At 37.7% G+C, this 21534-nt stretch overlaps 1 protein-coding gene across 1 annotated transcript in view; it reads right to left on the reverse strand.

Annotated features, from left to right (window-relative positions):
- TBC1D8B (TBC1 domain family, member 8B (with GRAM domain)) overlaps positions 1 to 20655 on the reverse strand; it is a 28369-nt gene extending 7714 nt beyond the window's left edge. Inside the window, exons 1-12 of the mRNA XM_009889325.1 lie at positions 20613 to 20655; positions 18292 to 18402; positions 14371 to 14489; positions 13532 to 13757; positions 12373 to 12613; positions 10764 to 10971; positions 8993 to 9160; positions 7529 to 7678; positions 4450 to 4600; positions 2839 to 3053; positions 2287 to 2404; positions 1297 to 1582 (exon numbers count right to left, since the gene is read on the reverse strand). Of these exons, the coding sequence (XP_009887627.1) occupies positions 1297 to 1582; positions 2287 to 2404; positions 2839 to 3053; positions 4450 to 4600; positions 7529 to 7678; positions 8993 to 9160; positions 10764 to 10971; positions 12373 to 12613; positions 13532 to 13757; positions 14371 to 14489; positions 18292 to 18402; positions 20613 to 20655 (2036 nt within the window). The remainder of the gene's footprint in view (positions 1 to 1296; positions 1583 to 2286; positions 2405 to 2838; positions 3054 to 4449; positions 4601 to 7528; positions 7679 to 8992; positions 9161 to 10763; positions 10972 to 12372; positions 12614 to 13531; positions 13758 to 14370; positions 14490 to 18291; positions 18403 to 20612) is intronic.
- Between the last annotated feature and the right edge of the window lie 879 nt (positions 20656 to 21534).

Below are 21534 nucleotides of genomic sequence, written 5' to 3' on the forward strand. Positions count from 1 at the left end.
CTGGGAGAGACGAAAAGAGGTTTGTCCCGAACTGTGACCGAGGCAATCTTGATGCATAAGCCAAGACATGCCTGATCTGCACCTATTCATCATACCTACCTAACCAGCCTAAACAGATCCATTACAGAGGATTCCTTTGCCAACATCAAGGAACACATAACTACAGACTGAGAGCTTCCTTTTTCTTGAGGAGAGGCAAACTACTGTAATGATGTTTTAAATATAGCAGCACGCTGCAAGCTGGATTAACTGTGCAACAGAAGTGTTACAGCCAGATAAGATGTTGAAAACAAGAGTTCAAAAGGAGTTCACAATAATCATCAACATCTTGACCGTCAAGTGGAAACAGCAGCTTGTTTGGTTCAAGTGAAAATTAAAATTTCACCAACTTTCTAGATTTTAAATTTTAATATATTTAAACTGGGTGAATGTGCTCTTACTGCTAGGTGTTTTAAGTGTTAAATATTTAAATGAGCACAGCTCGGTTTTACAAAAAATACCAGGCTACATGGTCTCCTATAATAAAAATTACTTTTTCCTCATTAATTCTGTAGCTCCTCCCCTATTCAAACATGCAACATTTAAAAGTCTCACTAAAAGGAAATTCTTACTATCAGTTCTTAACAGTCATAACCTGGTGACTCCTATAGCAGTAATTTTTCTGTTTTAATACTCCATGATACACAATCACAGCAGCAACAACAGAATTTAGGTAGGTAGTAAAGCAAAAACCATACGAGTTTGGCTTGCAATACATCAGTTTAAAATACACTTTATGTTGCATATTTGAATTTATTCCTCAAATGCTAATATAGAACAAACACGTAGTCATGATTATCCTCACCACATTTTTCTTGTCTGATTTCTATTTTAAGCCATTAGCAGCAGAGCAGCCAGTGGCCTAAACTACAAGAACTGAGCTGTAGAATATGTTTTCAGTAAGCTGATGCCCAAACTGTTTGGAACAGTCTTAGTGTGCTCTAGATTACCTCACCATTAAGGAAAGCCACCTTCTATAACCGATATAAATTCCAGGCAAAAATCACATTTCTTTTTCTTTAAAATACACAAAATGGCAATGGTTTTAGAACTTTAATGGAGGATGGGATTTTCAGAGGATCCAGGCACACTCTCCAGCCACCCTTTCCAGAATTTCGGCCTGAGATGAACACCTAATTCCTTTGAAGCCTCTGGAAGTCTTGGCCAGATGTCTTCTCAGCTGCCCCAGAATGACTTATCTATTCCCAATTACAGCAGGCGCTACGCAGCCTGGAAGTATAACAGTTACACTGATACCTGTTGAGAACAGTGACTGCTTCTGCATCATCCTTACAAGTCAGCAACTTCTCCATGTTGTATTCAAGCACTGCGAGACCCAGCTGCAAGATTGCCTTTATTCCATCATAGAAGAAACAGTCCACCACATTGACTGCACTTTCAATAGGCAGCACACTGATAAAAAGGGTAAGGAACCAGGAGAGAGAGACCGAGGAGAAAAAAGTCATGTCCGTCATGTGGTCTGTCAACTGAGGCAGATGAACCCTGATGAGCTCCTCAAACACTGCCTGATCTACCAAGGCACCTGCAGGGAAAGGATAACAAAACCACCACCCAAATCTTAATACAGAGAAGCATACTTTTCTCAGAGCACTGGCCAGAAATAAAGCCCCTGTCCTAACACAATTTTGTTGTAAAAGCAAACACGGGCCTGGCTGCGTGGCTTTGTCATTGGCTTTGTCCCCTGTGCTAGAATCTATGCAGCCTATGCCTGGGTCCAGAGCCTTGCTGCATGCTCTAAATTGTGTTAGCACTTTCGTGGGTGTGTGGCTACTTCCAGTGATTCTCCTGACAGCCGATACACCCTCTCTGCAATTAGAGAGTAACTTCACATCCAATTTTCTTCTGGCATATACACCTGCAAGTACTGAGTCATGAGATCAAACACTAAGTCTGGAACTGGAGTAACTCTTTTTCCTTTATTTAAGCTGACTAAGTTTCAAATAAGTAGTATGAATTGCAGTTATAATTCCAAAAGAACAGTATAATAGACTACTTCTCAAGTAGTTATGCCTAGAGTAATGACAATATCTGCAAATTATATCCACTCCTGCTTAAGGAGGAGTCTTAGGACGTTCTCTGTAGCTTCCATTTTCTACTTCACAGCACTGAACCAAATGCAACAGTTTCTCTCCACTGTTCACCCTTCAGCTCATTCCTTACATCTGTTCTTCATGAATGATCATTTACATTCAATTCTAGATAGATAAAAAGACAGACGGGTGTTACCAATGATTCGGCGATTGAAATAATCGGGTAGCATCCTTTCACACACAGCAACCAAAAGCCAGAATGCTTCTTCTTCTTTAGCGTACAGCAGAAGTACTGATGTCAAAATATTCATTGCCTGTAACATTTAAACAGGAAAGGAAGCATTTATGAGGAAAGATGGTGAAAACAAAACTGCTGCCATTTGTAAAATTTGTATTTCTGAAAGCACTTTACAGCACGTTTTTACAGTGCCAGGATAACCTACAGTTATCCAGTATAAGACTTTTACCTCTATGTTATTAAATACAGAGGATACTACTTAAACTACATAAAAATACTTTAAGTGCTAAAAGCCTAGTAAGAACACAAAGGCATATAAGAAGTGGACATGACAGCATTTATCGACAAACTCAATACAATGTAAAAACTCATGAAACAAGCAAAGTAAGTGAACCACTGAGCAAGAAACCATCACATATTTATGTGACTGATTTTATGAGGTGCCACTATACTGCCATCATGAGCTAATATTTAAGACAACGAACACCAAGAGTCTCAAAACTGCTGTACCTGACAATATCCAATTTGGGGATTCCTGTATGCATACGCTGTAAGAACTCTCCTGAGCGCAGAAATTCCTGTATCACTTTGAAAAGCAGGATGCTCAGGTAAGGAGCGACGTAAATCTCGTTCAATTTCATCAGTAGCTAAAGTGCATGTTCCTAAGGACTTTTCCACCAGTTCAGTGTAATAACCAGGGTTGGATGCCATATCATTTACAGCACCTGCCAATACATTGTATTGCACAGTATTAAAGGACAACAGTGAAGTATCTACATGATAGTCTACTATTTGTATAAAAATGTTTGGTGACTACTGAGGTACCTCGTGAATCTGCAGATGTTACTGCAGTAATGCATCAGAGTAATTCTACTGAAATTAATGGAATTACTTTGAAATGAAAACAGAAAAGCAAAACAAAATAAGGCTTGGAGGAAATCTAAGTCACTTTCCATTATAAAGTTGATTTTGACTTAGTTTTCTGTTTTATTGGGGGGAGGGGGAAGCTTCCTTTCACCTACAATTTTGCACAAGTTTTCTGGCAAACACAATACCTTTCCCTTTGAAGAGCTGGGAACAGATTAGAAAATGTAGGCAAAGGACTGATATTTATCTAATTAATGCCGTAACTTTCATGTCAACACCTTCCCAGACAGAGATATCAGTCTGGTAACAGGAGCATAAATGCTTATGCAAATGCTCAAAGAACACCAGCAACGATAAATCCACGTTCACGTGTCCTCAAAAGGAGCTACCATACAGTAGGCTGGATGAAGAGTATAAAATGCATTTTTTACGATAAACAGATCCTCTGGAACAGCAGAAAGCTCTGCCCGGGGGAACGCAGTGACTACACCTAACAGATAAGGTCTTTGGTGGCTTCTCAAAATCTGCAGCTCGTTTTCTGAATCTGACACAGACTTCCTGCATGACCCTGTTCAAGTCAGTGGCTGATGCTTTTCTAAGTGTTTCAGCGAACAGGAATAGAAAGCTCACAGAGGTGTTGTAAAGCACTGTCTTAATTCCCTGGGCTTTCATTTCCTCAAGTTAAGTGCTCGGACACAGATGTGTTCTACAGAAAAAAGCCACAAAGCATATTTAGAGCTTTGGCAGGAGATCCCATATGCATAAGAAAGTTCACAATTCCTGTACATCTCACTCTTTAAACCAAACAACAGCATATAGGAAAGAGCTGACGATAACTGCAGCCAAATTCTCTGTTAGGAAAACATTTTTGTGTGTGTGTGTCTGGTAATGCTATCCTCTCAGAAGGCTTAAATTAAAACAATTGAAACACAGTCCCACAGACATGCTTTCTTCTTAGAAAGTAAACAGGCTTTGCTGAAACTGAGTGTCCCCTGGAACACCATATATTCTTATTGTTATTTTTCAATTGAGTTTGCTGTAAAAGAAACAGACGCAGCTTTAGTTTGCATCAATGCAAAACAAAATAACAGACAAAATTATCCTGTTCATTGTTTTGAAGTACCTTTCTTCAGAAAGATTTGGATAAATTGCCAGAGGTAACAGCATTTTTTGTCAGACTACATTCACCCAATAAATAGAACATCCATGCAGGAGAGTCCACAAAATGAATCAGTTATGCTTGCTATGCAATACCTGAGAAGAGTAGCCAGAGCTCTCCTCTTAACGCCTCCGGGATCCCTCTTACAACCAGGTCTCGAGTCTTCTTTGTTCGAAACATACTGACACCATGTCCACGTTCAACAAAGAGGATGTTCCAGGACTGTTCTTTCATTTTTTCTTTCAACTACGAAAAGCAGAAGACAACAAGCATTAAGTGTACTGGAAGATTTTCCTCATGTTTCAGAGACCAGAATCCAATTTTGGACTCAGTTATATTCATATAAACTGGAAACTACAGCATTGGTATCCATATTGATATGCAAAATGAATGCTGATGCAAATCAGAGCAAAATCTAACCTGCGCATAGTATGTCAGGCATACAATGCAATCTCCTACATAGCCTACTATTTTTTGAAGTATATTATTACAAGAATGTCTATACCAGAGCAGACAAAAGGTAAATCTAAGACCGTATCTCATCTGACAGAAACCAACAGCAAGTGCCACAGGACAGTAAGGACAAGAACACATCTGCAAAATCCTCCTCCACCCTCCAGCAAAAAGAAGCACAGGCACCTCCTCAGCAGAGACAATCTCTTTGAATTTAACAACATACAGCAGATTTTTCCCTGCAAATTGTTGACTAAACCCAGACAAAGCTGCCGCCTTCTAACTTCACTCGAAGCCCCCTTGTTGCTGTATTAAGACAGCAAATAATCACTCCCTTTCACCTTTTTCAAGCCACTCCTAAGTTCAACTTTCTTCCTTGATTCCCACTTGAGAATAATTCCAACCTGTAAACAGCAATAACTGTATGCAAGCTGGATTTTAATTTTAAATGCAGTCATCACCATCTATTTGTTGTTCACTATTCTGCTAAACTTATTTAAAATAAAATAAAATAAAATAAAATATGTAGACAACCCTATTTGTTACCTCTAGATTGAGCCATTTGCAACTTTAACACTACATCAGCAAAAATTACATTATTGTCAAAGGACCACAAAGTACTAGGGACTTAAAGGGAGTCAATGGACAGTGATAAAGCAGCACGACAGCTAACCAGCGTAAGGTGCAACTGTGAAGACAAATTCTGCCATCATAGTTCTCATGAGGTGTTCCAAAAATGCACTGCCAGCACAATGGATAAGAAAATTCAACATTTGATAGAATTCGTCTGGCGAAAAAACAGGGGTACGTTATCTTCCTCTTGTAAGATTCTTTTTCAGCTATTTCCATATAAATATATACACATTTGTATGATACATACATACAAACAGATCCGCTTATTGTAACTTGGGCCAATTTTATAATATCCCATTTTTTGTTGCTGCTTTGTGATGAACAGCATAACATTTTCATGGTAAAGGGTAAATCAACGAAGGAAAAGATTAAATTGAATAAAAGCAGTAGAGAAGACAATCAGGAAAAACAAGGTGAAGAGAAGGTTCAAATTGCTTACGCGTGGTGGCAGGTTTCTCTGTGCTAATTTGAGAGCTCTAACAAACAATGAGAAAAAGTATTTGGCCATGAAAAAGAAATCAAGCAAGTGATTATTTGCAAAGTCAACTGACTGTCACAGACACCTGCTTAATTATACTGATAAATTAACATATTTTTATTTCAACATGCCTATGAACTGTTCTTTGCTAAGAGCAATAAAAATGTACTAACTCTGTTACAGATGAAATAATATCCCACAGAAACTCAAGAGGCAAAACAGGTTGCTTCCTTTTTTTGATTCATCACGCTTTGCTGCGTTATACTAGTTGACAGATTTGGAACAGAACAGCTACAAATGGTGGAAAGCACACAGAGGGATGGCATGACACCAGTGTCGTCATTCTCCCACAGTTTCCCAGTCTTTCCTCAGTTTATTTACATGAGCTCCAAATAGCACTAGGAGAAAATCAATATTCAGGAAAACATACAGGAGAATAAAGTTTAGCTGCATTAAGGAGGGGAGCTAATAGCTGAAAACACTTATGCCCATATAGGTTTTACCTTTAATCAAATATTTATCAATCAGATAGAACATTTTTACAAACTAGAAATTTCTGTCAACATAGAAGGCAACACTGTATGCATGTAGGACCAGCCATGTAAGCAGAACCTTCTTCACAGAATGAAAACTGGCAAAAATTCCCCATTCAGACAAAATTGAATTTACAGGCATTTTACCTGCAGAGTAGAAGGAGGCAGAGATAGAAACAGTGAAACAGATCCTTTGTAAAGTACAAGATTACTAATAAACTGTTGATTATGTACCTAAATGCAATTCAACTTCTCTGAAGCAAAACAACTGCTGATCAGGTGCCTCAAGTCATGCGAGGCTCCAGGGCTGAGACCGGGTGAACATTGCCACTACGTCTTCTGGGCATGCAGCAGTAAGATTTAACATTGTTAAAGCAATTAAAGGTTCTGAAAGAAGCAGAAGATTTTGTCCACCTCTGTTCAACACACTATAAAAAGCAGAACTTAAAAATCTGGATTCCCTTTTCTTCTGTCCAAAGGGTGTTCATTTTTTATATTTCTAATATAAAATATTCCGTATCTTAATTTACCCAGTTCTGCTGAAAGACTTAATTTTAAAATAAAACCTTTCTGTCTTCTTGCACACGCCATGGAGAAGCGAAAATAGGATGTCCTACTATAAATACAATTAAAAAAAAAAAAAGAAAAAAAAACATTCTCCGAAGCATAACTTTGTTAGACAGGAAGTGCAAAACAATGAAGCAATGAAGAAATGAATTTCTTGATAACATTCTTCTTGCCCCCAAAGAGTTTGCAGCGACTTTGTATCTTAACAATTCGGATGGATATGAAACATGTTCACTATCACAAAACAAACAGTCAACTCTTCCCTGAGGGGTGGAAGAGCAGGAGGAATTAGCTCCATGAAGATAAGGCATATCATTATTAAACAAGATGAGCAGAAAATTGAATGGAGCCATGAAGAAGCACCCTGTGGACTCCAAATACAGAAAATGCAGATGAAAGAAGATTGGCAAAGCCCCAGAGGAAATCAGCAGCCTTGCTGGAATACATCTTGAATATACTTCAGTCCTTTCCAAATAGATTCCAAAAACTGTTGGCCATTTTATGCCTTACCATTTTAGAGTCTAGATTCTCAGCATCCTGAGGATGGTAGACAGTCATTAGGGCTTCTGTACTGACAGTTTTGCTGTTATCTCTCTGACCCATCTTCGATGGTCCCGCATCAAAATCCTTCGGACTGTCAGAGGCAGAACTAGCAGCAACCTTGAAAAAAATTTAACAGTGGTAGTTATAAATGCCAAACAATCCTCCAAGAAGCAGCGGTGATACCAGAAATGGTTTTGCCTCTAGACCGTCATTGTTCATTATATTGTTACAGGTACCAGATACAGACTTCCAAAAGAAACTAAAAGCAGCAATCCCTGCTCTGCGCAGCTGGGCTTCCAGGAGGCTGCACTTGAAAAAAAAAATCCATCTCTACAGCCAAAAATGTAATTATTAATAACAAGAACTGTAATAGATAGGGAGGCCTGACCATCCATCACCACTGAAGTAAAAAAAAAATAAAATAAATCAGTAATTCAAATGGAGCCATATACTGAACTATACAGAAATGCTGAGAGCATTTTAAAACCAGCATTAGAACCTGATGGAAAACAAAGTAAAAGAACACAAAACAGAATGTATTCACAGTAGCACCATTGTTTAACACATTCTTTTTCATATGGGTACAGAGTTATTTATTTTTCCACATCTTAAAACCAGAGGTACATGACTTCGCATGGTATGTCAAAATAATGCAGATATAACCTGAAATAAGGTAATCTAAAAGGGAATGCCCCTGACCAGCAGCCCTTACCAGTCAGGTCTCCCAGGGCTGTGCTGTACCCTTCCCAGCCCAGGCTTTCTGCTGACAGCAAACTATCTTCCCATTATTACTCATTTCTGCCTTTTAACCCTTAAGAATCAACATCTCAAGGTAGAGATTTTGCCGATACACTGATTATTTTCTAACAAAAGGTATTTATTTGTATGCTTCTCCACTCTTTACAACGGGCACTTTAGAGGCTACTCCAGCTGATTCTATTTAACTTTTTTTCAGGGGAAAATCTTCAGGGAAGAGATACAGCAACTATAATAAGTAATGCCTGGTAGGGACATTTTGTCATTGCTTTCTTATTTCTCATGCATGAAACTGCACATACAGATTTCTTCACGTCTAGAAACAACATTACAATCATTCCACCGACTTCCAAAGTCAAATAGTCAGCTGGCAAAAACAGACACAGCTACACATAACTACATCAGACTGGTGGACCTTTGTTTTAACATGAAGGGTCTGAAGGCAAGAGATGGGAACATAATCTTTTTAAAGAGAAAAAAAAAAGATTTAGACAACTTGAAATCTAGAGGTACAGCAGACATTGTTACCCATCTCGTGTCTAGATCCAGGCTTAAATATACCTGTATTGCTTTACACAGCAAAACACTGACAACAATACATAAACTCTTAGTAAGACTACATGACCTTATTCCTAGGAACAGGTACTAAGAAGTTAGAATTAGCAGAGCAGTTACCTCTGTATTTATGATGTGTTGTGGACTCGAAGTCGCATTGCATTTCATTCTGAGCTTTGCCACAAGCTGTTCAAAATCTCTAACCTCCGTGAAACGAAAAGCTGTTTTTCCTTTGGTGCTAATGCTGACTCCTCTGTTGGCTGGATCTGCCTTATCCACCCCTGTGACCTGCGGAAGCAAGGATACATAAATTAGGCAAGAAATTTTACCAGTTTACTTCTAAAAGAGAAAACCTGTTAAAAATACAGCTGTACATGAAAGAGTAGTACGAAGCACCACACAAGCAGAATTAGTAACACAAGTAACAAACTCACCACTTTAAAGCTCAGTGGTCTGCAGCTATTTTAGCACAAGGTAATAAGCATTATGTGATAGACTTCCGAGAGAGTACCAAAAATCTTTGAAAAGGTTCTCCCAGCTGCAAGTGCTGAGCCTATTTGAAAACCTTGCCTCCTTCTACCTGCTGAAGCTGTTACTTTTTTTCTTACCATCCAAAAGCAGACAAAACATGGCTTTTGCAAGTAATCAAATGAAACAAGTTTCACAAGAATGAATTTCCACTGAGAATACCCTTTCAAAGAGAGCTGTCACAACACATGACAGCTGGAGCTGATTTTAATTGCCATGATGGAACAGTTACAGATTAGAGCAGTTAATACACTGTAATAATGCAAGTACAAGTGAGACATTTGTGAATAGCTAGACTGACTGCCGTTGCTGATGTTTTCACACTGTTATAGGAAAAGAATGAGAGACCACTGAAATAAAGTAACTCTGCAGTACTGTAGAACAAATAGTGAGGGGCTGACAACCCACAAGAATAAATTTAGAGTCAGCTCCTTTAACACATTCTCTTCTTGTTTTTCACATGTTATGGAAACCTTTATTGTTTGCAGGACTATTTACAGACTATCAAATAAATTGCTTTATCTGCACGGGGAACACCAAGTGTATTGCTGAAATGAGCTCAGCTTGCCCCGCTACGTCAGGTGTCTCATGTCAGGCAGTATGTACACAGAGTATGTAGAGCAATTACAGAACCTGGTTAATTTTCAGGCTACTGTAAAATACATGTGGGTGCTGATGAAAAGCTTTTAACATTGGAAGACTGAAATGTGGCACTGTCCCAGATCACATGAAGTCAAGAGAGGGATAGAGAAGGGTTTTTTTTTCCCCAGAAGTAACTCCACAACCTAGCTACAGTACTCTACAGAAATATGAATGCTATGTCCTTTACAATACGGTCCTTATTCAGTCTATTGAGACTATCAGCTGTAATGGCATTGATAGTTGTTAGCTGACAACTGTCAATGAATTTTCCTATCGACTTCTGAACAGACAGCACTGCTCTACTGCTGCAAAAAGAACTGCACTAATGCACTAAGAAAAAAACACAGCAGAGTAATTACTAGTCTTCAAGATCCTCTACCCTCTCCAGTTCTTTATATCTTGAGAATCTCTCATTAACTCAATGTCAAGAATTAAGCAAAAGCTTTTTCATTTAAAGAGAAAAAAGTATTAAATAATTTGGATTCTGTACCCAACTACAGAAATTAGAGTAAATAGAAATGGGAAAGAGCACACAGGCAACAAAGCTGACACGTGAATACAGTTCTATAAACCTACAAACGGAATTCCAACATGCGGTATCCAAGGTAGGGGGAAATGTATGACATCAAGTAAAGTAAGCAGATTCTAATTAAAATCTGCTAAACGAGCATTAGACTACAGAAGTGCAAAACTTCTGGCTCTGATTTGAAGTTTGCATTACCTCTCTTAATGGAATGATTACACTGCACAGGCTGCCATCCTGGCTAGCAAAGCAGACGTAGTTTTCTGAAATGCACATTTTCCCATGGGTGTTGTAATGACTGAAAGGAACCCATAAGAAGCACTCATGAACTTCTTTCAGGGTCTCTTCTTTGGGTAGCCTGAAGAATGCACTAAACTGCTCACTGTGGGCACGGCTCTCTAGGCCTCTGGATTAAAAACAAAACAAAAAAATAGGTGAGGAGAGAGAAAAGAAAATTTAAATAAGCTTAAAATGTCTTTACAAATACAAAAGTTAAAAGAACCTTGGGAAAAGGCAGTAAAACAACACGCTCTCCCATAGTCCGTGGAGTCACTCTGGAGGGTTCAATATTTTGCTTGAAGAGGCAACAAAGGGCAGGACCACAGCTATCTATACACACCCACAAAATACTTAAATACTTCACTAAACAGGAATAGACTCAAGCGTGTTCTTACACAGCAAAGCACTTTGCTGAGTCACGGCCTACAGGTAGTGAAGAAAAACATACTAATAGCCTAATCTGCTCTGTTTCACATCCCATCAGAATAGTCCATTTGAACCCAAATCAAGTTTTGGCTTGACAGACGGTTAATTAGCTAGAAATGCAGCATATGTTGTAAACATCTGCCACCAGCTCATTCTTCACAGGTAACTGCAGCCAGAAACAACGTTTTGGTTGTAGGGCAACATCCCTCTCCAGCACTGCTACCAAAGTGAGGTATCAATTACCCCGGATATACAACCTAAACTAGGTTTTATTATCAGTGTACTATAAAATTGAATAGCTTTTTTTTTTTTCTCCTTAAATCATAGGTGCATGGAGCTTTAAGTAGTAACAATTATTAGAAAAATGCTTTATAATGATTTCTGATTTGCAGATAGGTAACATTTTCAAACAAAGATTTAGTCCCTTTATGTTACTGGTTACTTTTCACAGTAAATAGCTGTGGTCCACAGATCAAAACCTGAACATCTGAGTGAGAATTTGGATAGCTCTCAGGAAAAGGCACCATTTGCTTCAACAGAAACCAGAACTGAAGAGAAACCATAAAATTACTACAAGGCATAATCACACACCTTCTTTGAGAGGGAAGCACGCTAACCATTGGGTTACTTACATATACATCTTTTTCACTGCCTAAAAACAGGTCGTAAATAAGGAAAACCATTCACTTATCTGCAACTCATTGATTTTATCACCCATCTCCAGTGGCAGAAAAGCCATGCAGTCATTATTCACACTTTTATTAAATAATTTATTCTCCACCTTCTCCTTCTTCATCAGGTCTATTTGGAGACACTGCAGCTTCATTCTTAATTTTCTCATCCTAAATGCTGCTTGAACACCTTTTAAAAATTCAAACTACTATAAACCCTATAGTTGAAAACCAGCTCTGAAGGTTGGATTACCTCCTGCCTTTATATTGACTTTTGATACTGCAAAGTAACGATAAATTACAATGCTCCACATTGCTTTGATCCCAAATTTTAACGAGACGATTGTTTAAGTGAACACCAGCTCTGCTGACATTTACATATCTCCTTGAGACAAGCGTTCTCTTCCCCAGAGCAGACAGACTCTAAGTACCTCTTGGTGATCTGCAGGGGGTCATGAAGGACTAGGTCATTTTCAAATGTCTCCTTGTCAAAAAGTCTCCTAACGGCATAGTTTGCCAGCTGCTCCATGAGAAGGAATGTTTCACTAATGTGCAAAAACATGGAAAAATAGTGATCTTCCCCACGGGAGCACACATGAATGCTTTCTGTCAGAATCACATTGGAAGTCTTCTCAAGTTTTGATATTTCATCCCAGGAGATAATAAGTTTTACTGAAAATACAAATATAAGCAGATGTGAGTAACTTCTCGTTAGCTGCTAGCCTCATATTAAAAAAATGAAAAGTAGTAGTCAACAGCACTAATAAAATATAATTAAGCAATACAGTTAAATGATAACCCACTTGGAAAGGGCTACAAATTCACAAGCACAAAAAACACTCTCTTCACAATTCCTATAAAATAATTCCATTAGAAAGAATTTTATAGAAAGAAAAACATTAAAGACACACCATGTATGAAAATGCAAGCTTACATCACCTTTTCTTTGTTCTCATGTGAAACTGCAAATTGCAAACAAACACCATCATATAAGCTACTCCACTTTAACAGTTTTCCATTAGGGCTTCTTAAAGTAAATCGATCATGTATTGGCATTTAGAGGAACCGTGCCCACTAGCTATGACATTTCCCACTACAAATGAGAAGTAGTTTAGAAAGGATCCTACTTTCTTTATGCTTTCTAGTTTTCACATAAATACAGTTATAGCTCACATATTAGAGCCATTTGTTTTCGCATTTCAAACTAATGTTACAGAGGAAAAAATAGGTATGTGCAACTATCACCAGTGCGTAGCGCACTCGTGAAATATTGTCTGTGTGTGAAGAAATAACTGTAATCCTCACAGACCAAATTAATATGCAGCATGAACTAAAGATGACGAACACCTTTTAGTCACAGTCAACTGTAACAAGTCTGCTTTCTCTCTGCAGCTTATATAGACAAAGAAAATAAATGAACATTATATATTAAGTTACCCAAATGTATTAATTTCCATAAAGTATTTTATGCTTGCAGTTTTTTTCTATTCTGTGTTAACATCATCTGCGCAGATGGCAGGCCACCTTCCAAATCTGAAAAATAAACAGTAAAATGTGAAGGGACCAGGGTTAGTATCAAGGCTTACTTACTTTCTGCTCCCAGCAAAAATGAGTAAAAGCTAAGGAAGTTGGTACTAAGATAAAGCCATCCTTGACAGGGCACTCTGCCCTTCCAGTAACTGCATGAATAATAGGTAACCAACTTCTCCTGCTCTGGTAATCCAAAACACTTTTCAAACTTCATAAGACCTTCACGAAATTTCTCAGGATCTTCTTCTTTTACAAAAGAACCTTTTCCCTCTTCAGCAATCAAACCCTAAAACAAAAAAAAACAGTTACTTTATATATGCATCCATGTGGGTGGGTGTCACATATGCACCTGCATTCATACAGCATAGCAGTCTCCTAACAGGGTAGTAAGTTTTAGAACAAGAAGAATAGCCTGAGGATCAAAACACAGGTAATAAATCAAATGTGCTATTTCAGACTCCCCACACAACTTCGGCAAGACATGCAATCCAGGTCTACTATTTTGAAATAGCTGTATTTTCCCCACTTAATCACAAGAATTTCTGGGCTAAATATTTAGCACATATAAAGCGCACCCTCACAAAAATATACCATATACTTCCCAGGCATTATTAAAATAATTGTGAAATAATTTATCAACAGTTTTAGACCACTACCTAAAGACATCTGATTTATCATTTACCAAGAAGAGTTTATGTCAACCAACCTTACTTAAATGTGGAGCAGATAAAGAGGAACAATGGAGTGTGCTGTAGTTAACAGGCACATACTACCCGATAAGAAGTATGTAGCATTACGATGCTGTCCTTTGATATTCTAAAGAGGACATATTATTTGTGTACATTTAGAGGAAAAAAATACTTAACCTTTCCCAATTATGTCACGTGCCTGTTACTTACTCTTATCTTTCCCTGGACAAAGCTCGTAATATCTTCATTTGAATCAAATACTGATAAAGTCTTCATAACATTGTGTTCTAACCAGTCCCAGTGCTCTGTTATTTCTTCTCTGCTGGATCCTGATTGAAAGAGAAAGTATTACTTAAAATTAGAACAGGCTTTAATCATTTCACTAAAAGAATAAAAGAATAAATATTCTCACAAGAGAATACTTAGCAAATTCCCGATTGACAGAGTAATTTACATACAAAAGTCCAAATCACAAGTCTGAAATGGATTGTCCAACTCTCAGGTACACTAAAAATGTATTTGGTGTACATTAAAAATGCTCACTGCTGTATTTTTATCTTTCAAGCCCTTTATGCAGCTATATTTCTAGCCTTTACATCCAGAAGCATCTCAGCTTTGTCAAGATTGTGTGGCTCAGTGCTAAAGCCTGTACCATCCCAACACAGATGGCAGAGCATCGTTAGAACACTCCCAGTCTAATAGTCTAGAAGGTGGGAAATGTGAGATCAAATTCATGAGATTGAGAAGGAAATGACTCTGACCCTTTGATATCCTCCACTGTGATCACTGGGCCGCACCATTTTCCAGAGCAGAACTCCAAGACTCAGACCTGCTTTGCAAAATCCCTTCTAACAAATGTAAGGATGTAAAGCATACATCACCATAACCAGGAAAGTAGCAAAGGTTTCTCTTTGGATACATGAAACAACTATTTATGCTACTGACAACAAACAATCAATTGCTACTTACTTGTGCTCATTATAGGTCATGGTTTTATCTCATTCTCTATCAATCACATTTCTAACCATGCTAAAGCTTAGCCAACTGCTGTTCAGGAAACAATGTCATCTGACCTACAATAAAGTTCTGCTTATGCAGTCCTTCCAAACAACGCATTGTTTTCACGCAGTTGCAGGCTTCTACAAGAAGAGAGAAGCACAGCTGCATCCCATACGGAAAACATACACCAGAACTAACTCCTGATGTAGGAAAAAAGGCTAACTGATTTATACAAGCTGAATGATCCTTGAAACAATGTTTGGCACCAGCAGAATTAGTGTTTTTTTTTCTTCTGGACCCTCTGGGACTCAAACACACCGGAGTAAGGACTGCTTTCTTTCCATTCATTACATATGTGCAAGAGAAGGAGTAACTTAGAAAACTTGTTATCAATAAACCATAAGGAATGTAGAAACCATAGAGCCAAGGTAAAATTAAATGTTTCAAAAATGTAAATAGTGCATTTTCAAAGGTTAGAGAAAAGCCAACCTTTTTACTTTGTTTACTTTACACTGATCTTTAATCTAGGTTTCAGAGAGCTATCACCTACTATATGGTGAACGTCACTGCAACTTTATAGCAAAGAAAAACCTACTCACCTGAACTTTCCAGAAATACATATTGATTATTGGTTTACTTTAAATACAAAGGAACACTCTTACCCACCAGCTACTTTTATAATTAGAGAAATACGGTAGGTCAACTTCAAAATGCTTATGGTAATGCATCTTATTCTTTTCACATACTCAGTTACAAATTATGCAAGTGGCAATTGGTAACAAGCAGAGATTACACTAGTGAAACAACAGTAGAGCTCCAGCAAATTCAATACTGAGTCAGTTTTTAAAGACAGGTGGCTCCCCATCAGATGGTGGGAGGCAGGGAGAGGGAAAGAATTTACATAGGTTTGAAAAAAGCGACTCTAGAATATAAATTATTTGGCAGTTTCATCCTCCACGGGAACACTTACAAATAAAATCAGCCAGTGTAATCACATACTATCAATACCCCTAAGCAAGAACACACCTTTAACAATTTCTTTTTTCTCAATCTACTTTGTAAAGACTAATTAAACAACTTTCAATGGACTCCACAGAATTAGTTAAGGTTGCCTTGGGAATGAATAGAGATTGTTCTAAATATGGTTAAATAGTTAGACTGCACTACACAGGGTGGATTTGCAACAACACTTTAAAAAATTATATGAAGAGTAATTAACATGGCAATTAAATTGCAAACTAATTATTTTTCTCAGACTACACATGTAGACCAAATATTTGAGTCACAGTGTGAATCACAGGCACAGATGTGACACAAAGATGAAACTTTTTAATAAATATTTAAATGATTTAGGAGCACTGTTTCAAATCCTTAAAATGTAATAGCAGGAACAAAACGTAGTCTCTTCAATTTCTTCACAGAAGGAACAATCTGTTTCCTAACACAAAGTACAACCACATTATGTAGCCTTTTGTTGTAAAGTATACTTACGCAGCACAGAATTGATATGAATTCAGTCCTAAGGTGAAGATTACCCTTTGCATTTTCCCAAGGGCTGACCTGATGGCATGAGAATTTCCCAGAGTACATTTCCAACATACTTATCAAAGTCCCGTTTTGATAGCCTGTCACCATCAGTTCCGAGTTCTTCAGAAGTAGTCTTAAAATTTTATTCACTGGCAATTCACAAAGTGTTCAAATTCTATCAACTTTATAAGGCTGCCCTTTTAAAGTGACATGTAATGAATTATATTAAATCATTATTAAACAGTTCACTCACTGACTACTGCCCTTCAGAGAAGTCCCTGCAGAACGTGAACAGGAGCAGATTAGCATTACAGCAAGAAATGTTTAAACTATTAATTAAACATCTAAAAGAACACACACGCATTTTGAAAATAGCTCACTCTATAGAAAAGACAGCAAGAGGCCCAATTTTTCACTTAAGGTGAAGCAATGAAGACTCAAAGTGATAACAGCAAAGTCCAATGTAACAACAGCCTAGCACTTACTAGTGGAATTACTCGTGCATGTAAGTGTTTTCAGAAAGGCAGATTTCCTGCAAAGCTCATCTTTTGCCACCAGCAACTAAAAGGAAGGCCTAAAGCCTGGAGAAGTCTAGATGGAGTCTTGTTTGTTTAAAGAACACTAATAATGAAAAAAATTAAAGTATGGAAAAATGAACTAAACTATATGGGGTTTTTTACTGTAATTATAGATGTTTTCAGAGTTTTCAATAAGCCTAAGAAATAGATTAATTCCACAACAGTGACTTTTTAGCATTAGATCACATAACAATATTAATTAACTTCAATATAAAGACAAGACCACATCTCAGAAGAAAAAACAATGATGCATGTAAAGAAAAAAAAGACCCCGCTCAACTTTTGGAATGAAGGTCTCTTTGGACATCCAGTAGTTAAGCAGCCTGTATAGAGGAATTAACACTTTGTTTTGAGGAGAAGCTGCAAAACTTAAAATAAAAAGAAAAAAAAACCCACAACACAAGAAAATAAACCCACGCACGCTATCAAAAAGCATGCGCTAGGAAAAACCACATTTTCCACTTTCAAGGTCAATTTTGTTTTCCATTTCCTACTGATTGATATCGCAACATAAGAAAGAGAAAGAACTTCTAACGCTACAACAGCAACAGATATGAAGAAGAATTCCGCTGACCATGATTGGGATCCTGGTTCATTTTAACACACAAAAATAAAGTATAAAAAAACATTAGGACAAGCAGTTCCTGTTATTTCTACCTACAGCACTCTTAGTACTCCCAAGGGTCACCTTATCCCTATCATCATGAACTGTGCCAAGACACACTTGCAGTTTACAGAAGAAAAGATAGTGCCTCTGTTGGAGCACCAAGACAGTTCTTCAGTACTTCACAGACTGCTGCAGAGAGCGGGCAATCAGAAGTTGTAATGTGAAGAGTCCATAGATACATTCTGAAAAACTGGAACCACAAACTACTGTCAATCACAGGTTTCGAAATAACTTTAAACCATTTAGAGGTCACAGAAATGAATAATGACGTAAGAGGATTAACCCAAAAATGGATCCGGTGCTTTGTACCCTCAGTTTTCACTTTACAAACTCAGTTAAATTCTATATCATAGTACATACCACATGCAATGGACCAGTAGACTTGAGAGTCTGGTGTCTGATGCAGGATGCGAAATGGGGCAACTTTCGATGTAGAATCCAACACCGCATCTAATGTTCCCACGAGAAGACCTGTTGTGTTCAAGAAAATGTATACAGCATAGTGAAACTAAGGTTTCGAAATATACATTCACTTCTGATTCCTTTCTTAGTGAATAGGAATGCCACCCAAGTAAGAACTAATGAACTCTGAGAAAATAAAAGCACAGAGTAAAGCAAAAAGTGCTCCCAGAGGAACCTCTCTGGGAGGTGATGGTATTTTGATCCAGTAAAAGCCATTTTATAAACACAAAATGAGGATGAAGAAGTTTTTTTAGATGATCCCCTTGGAACTGATAGCCAGTATATATAGGTAAACCAGAGGACAACCTGCAAAGTAACCTGGTGGTTCCCAGCCTTCAATGAGCACAAGCAGTAATTGAACTACCTCTTAACTAGTCATTTACTGTTCTGTTTTCCAGTCCCAGGAAACAGCTCGTAGGAGACCGTAATTCCATTATGTCTGATTTTTATGAAAATCCCACTGGTTTTACATGAGAACACCACATCATACTTTCTGTACGTACAAAAGTTTTGCTGCTCATAGCTAGAAAACGCCTGCCATTCTTCACAGTCTACCAGATGACTCCTACATCAAGTATGGAACACTAATATTTCATCCCATTACATAAAGTGCATTAATCCCATATCGATTATATACTCAAGATACAATGGCCATGTCACCTCTCTGCCACTAAATATCGAAGTAGCTCCTATTAAACAGAGTTCAGATCAAAATATATTAATTTCATTAATGAGACATACTTAATCTCTCCATAATTGGGAGCAAAAGGTTTCCTGAGAAAATGATTATGCATTTTATCTTGGCTGCCAAAATAATTATTTCTGCACAGTAATTAAAATATTAGCCCATATATCTTAAAAGTTCCTTCCAAATCTAAGAATCAGGCAATACTAAAAGATGAAAAAAAATCCATACAGAAAAAAAACATAAGCTTTTGGATCCTGATGCACAAGTAAAACTTTTTCTTCTCGTTACAACAGAAACAAAAATACAAACAGCAATACCTTATGCTTCTTTCCTGTACCTCCTATGCTTGCCATCCTTCTAGCATGGCCATATAAATGGAAAGTTCAACTAAATCAAAGCTACCAAAGCAATCACACACAGCTTGTATGCTCCTACAGAAGAACTGCAAAATAAGAGATGAGATTACCCCCAAAAATATGAGAGATGCAATTACCCAAAGAGATGCTAGCAGGTTTGGGGAACAGACTTTGAGATCATGGATGCAGAGCATTCCCAAAAAACTGCTATTAGGGTAAAGAGCTTGTATGCAAAGTTAACATATCCCTTATAGCTCCTCTAAGTACCCTTCCATGTTTAATGGAAAATGATCTTTTGATTCAGGTTTTTAATATTCGATAGAAGCATTAGATTTAGATAATTTCAAATGCTTCCCTCAAAAGTTATTTCAGAATTTTTAGGTTGGCTTCTGGTACTTTTTTGTTCTACTTTCTTTCCATTAACCTCCTCTCAAATTCTGAAAAATATAAATTGTGAGAAAATACAAGAAAGCAAAATAAGACAAAATTAAGAAGTCTACACAGTCATCCTCAGGACATGGTTTTCCTAAGGATATAGTTTCAGCATAGAGCTTGTGTGACTACTTCAGTGTGGCTATTCAAGCTTCAGAATGCTTTTGCTTCTCTTAAAAAAAATGGAAGTTAATAGTAATGAAAAACACACCAAAAAAAAAACAAAACCACCAAAGACCCGTATATTACAGCAATCAAAAATACTATCTTGTCTTGTCTGCAATTTGTAAATTGTAACTTACTGTTGGAAAGTAGAATTTTTTTGCAGTTTCTAACTGAAGTCAGACATTGACTAGATAACATTTAAAGAGCTTTGGCTTACTGAATGAGTCATAACACTGAGCTGATCTCAAAGCTGGCTTTGCTTCAGCAAATGTTTTATTATTTCATTCACAATTCTCCTAATATCATTTTCTGTGATGATATACAGTACAAGGACATTAGTCACCATTTATAAGGTGAATGCAACTGCTCAGCTTGAGAGAATGATTACAACAGCGCGTTACAAAGCAGCACTCCTCAAAATGCCGTAACAGCTTCTGTCTACTTGGAAAGTCACTAGATTTTAGACACAATAAACTGTATCAGGTTAGTATCAGTCACTTCAACAGGCCCACTAGTCAATACTGCTTTGTCCACGAATGTGATATAGACCACAGGTTTTCACTTAAGCCAATAAATACTCGGCACATTACGAACTAATGCCACAGCTATGGCCACCGGCATAATTGCGAGGAATCAGCAGTCTCACCTTCTTACCCTGGTTCTGAAAGTGCTCTAAGAGCTGCGAATTTTTTGAACACTGTATTATCAGTAAGGGTTTCCATAACTACAAGTCACTGGGTGCTTCTCAGCAAGCACTCCCTTTTATTGCTATTTCCCCATGGGAAATGAAGACCCAGGTTCACCCAGGCAAGTAAGGCCACTGCTGAGCGCTTTGCTGGCACTCTGCTGATTCCACTCTCACAAGCCTAATGAAGAACGATTCACTTCCAGGGTTGCAGACATTTAAAATTCACCTGTATCATGACAAGGATATTAATTGTAAAATAAGGGAGTAAGCAACAACAACAACAGCCCCCACACTAGCGTTATCGCCATAAGGGAGGCAAGGGGAAAAAGCAGCTCAGCCCATACTGGCCAACCCCTCGCTAATGAAATGCAGTAGATGTTGCTCTCAAACAACCAGTTTTAGGGATAACCTACAGAAGGTCATCTACTCTCATCTCTGCTCAAAGCTAGACCCCACAGTTTCTACTGGGGACTCCACCTAAATTGTCCTCTTGCCTCACTCAGGGAATGACTCCAGCTGTAGATACGGAAGGTGATGCACATTTACACGGACAAAGGGCTCTGCTTTTAGAAAACATTTTCAGTTTCATAGCTACTTGAGTAAAACTACTGGGAAACATCCTAGATACTTAAATAAATAGAGTAAAACAGCCTAAAAAATAAAATAAAGGGCCAGGGATCCAGAAACAAGGATGTGTTCTTCTCAAAAGCCTCTAAAACACCTGGTTAACAAAATATCAACACTAGCTGCAGGGACATGCACCAAAACATATCAGTAATGAATTTTGCTCTCATTTGTACCAATTTAGACAA

Source organism: Charadrius vociferus, unplaced genomic scaffold (assembly GCF_000708025.1).
Source record: "Charadrius vociferus isolate BGI_N301 unplaced genomic scaffold, ASM70802v2 scaffold7, whole genome shotgun sequence".
Lineage (NCBI taxonomy): Eukaryota > Metazoa > Chordata > Aves > Charadriiformes > Charadriidae > Charadrius > Charadrius vociferus.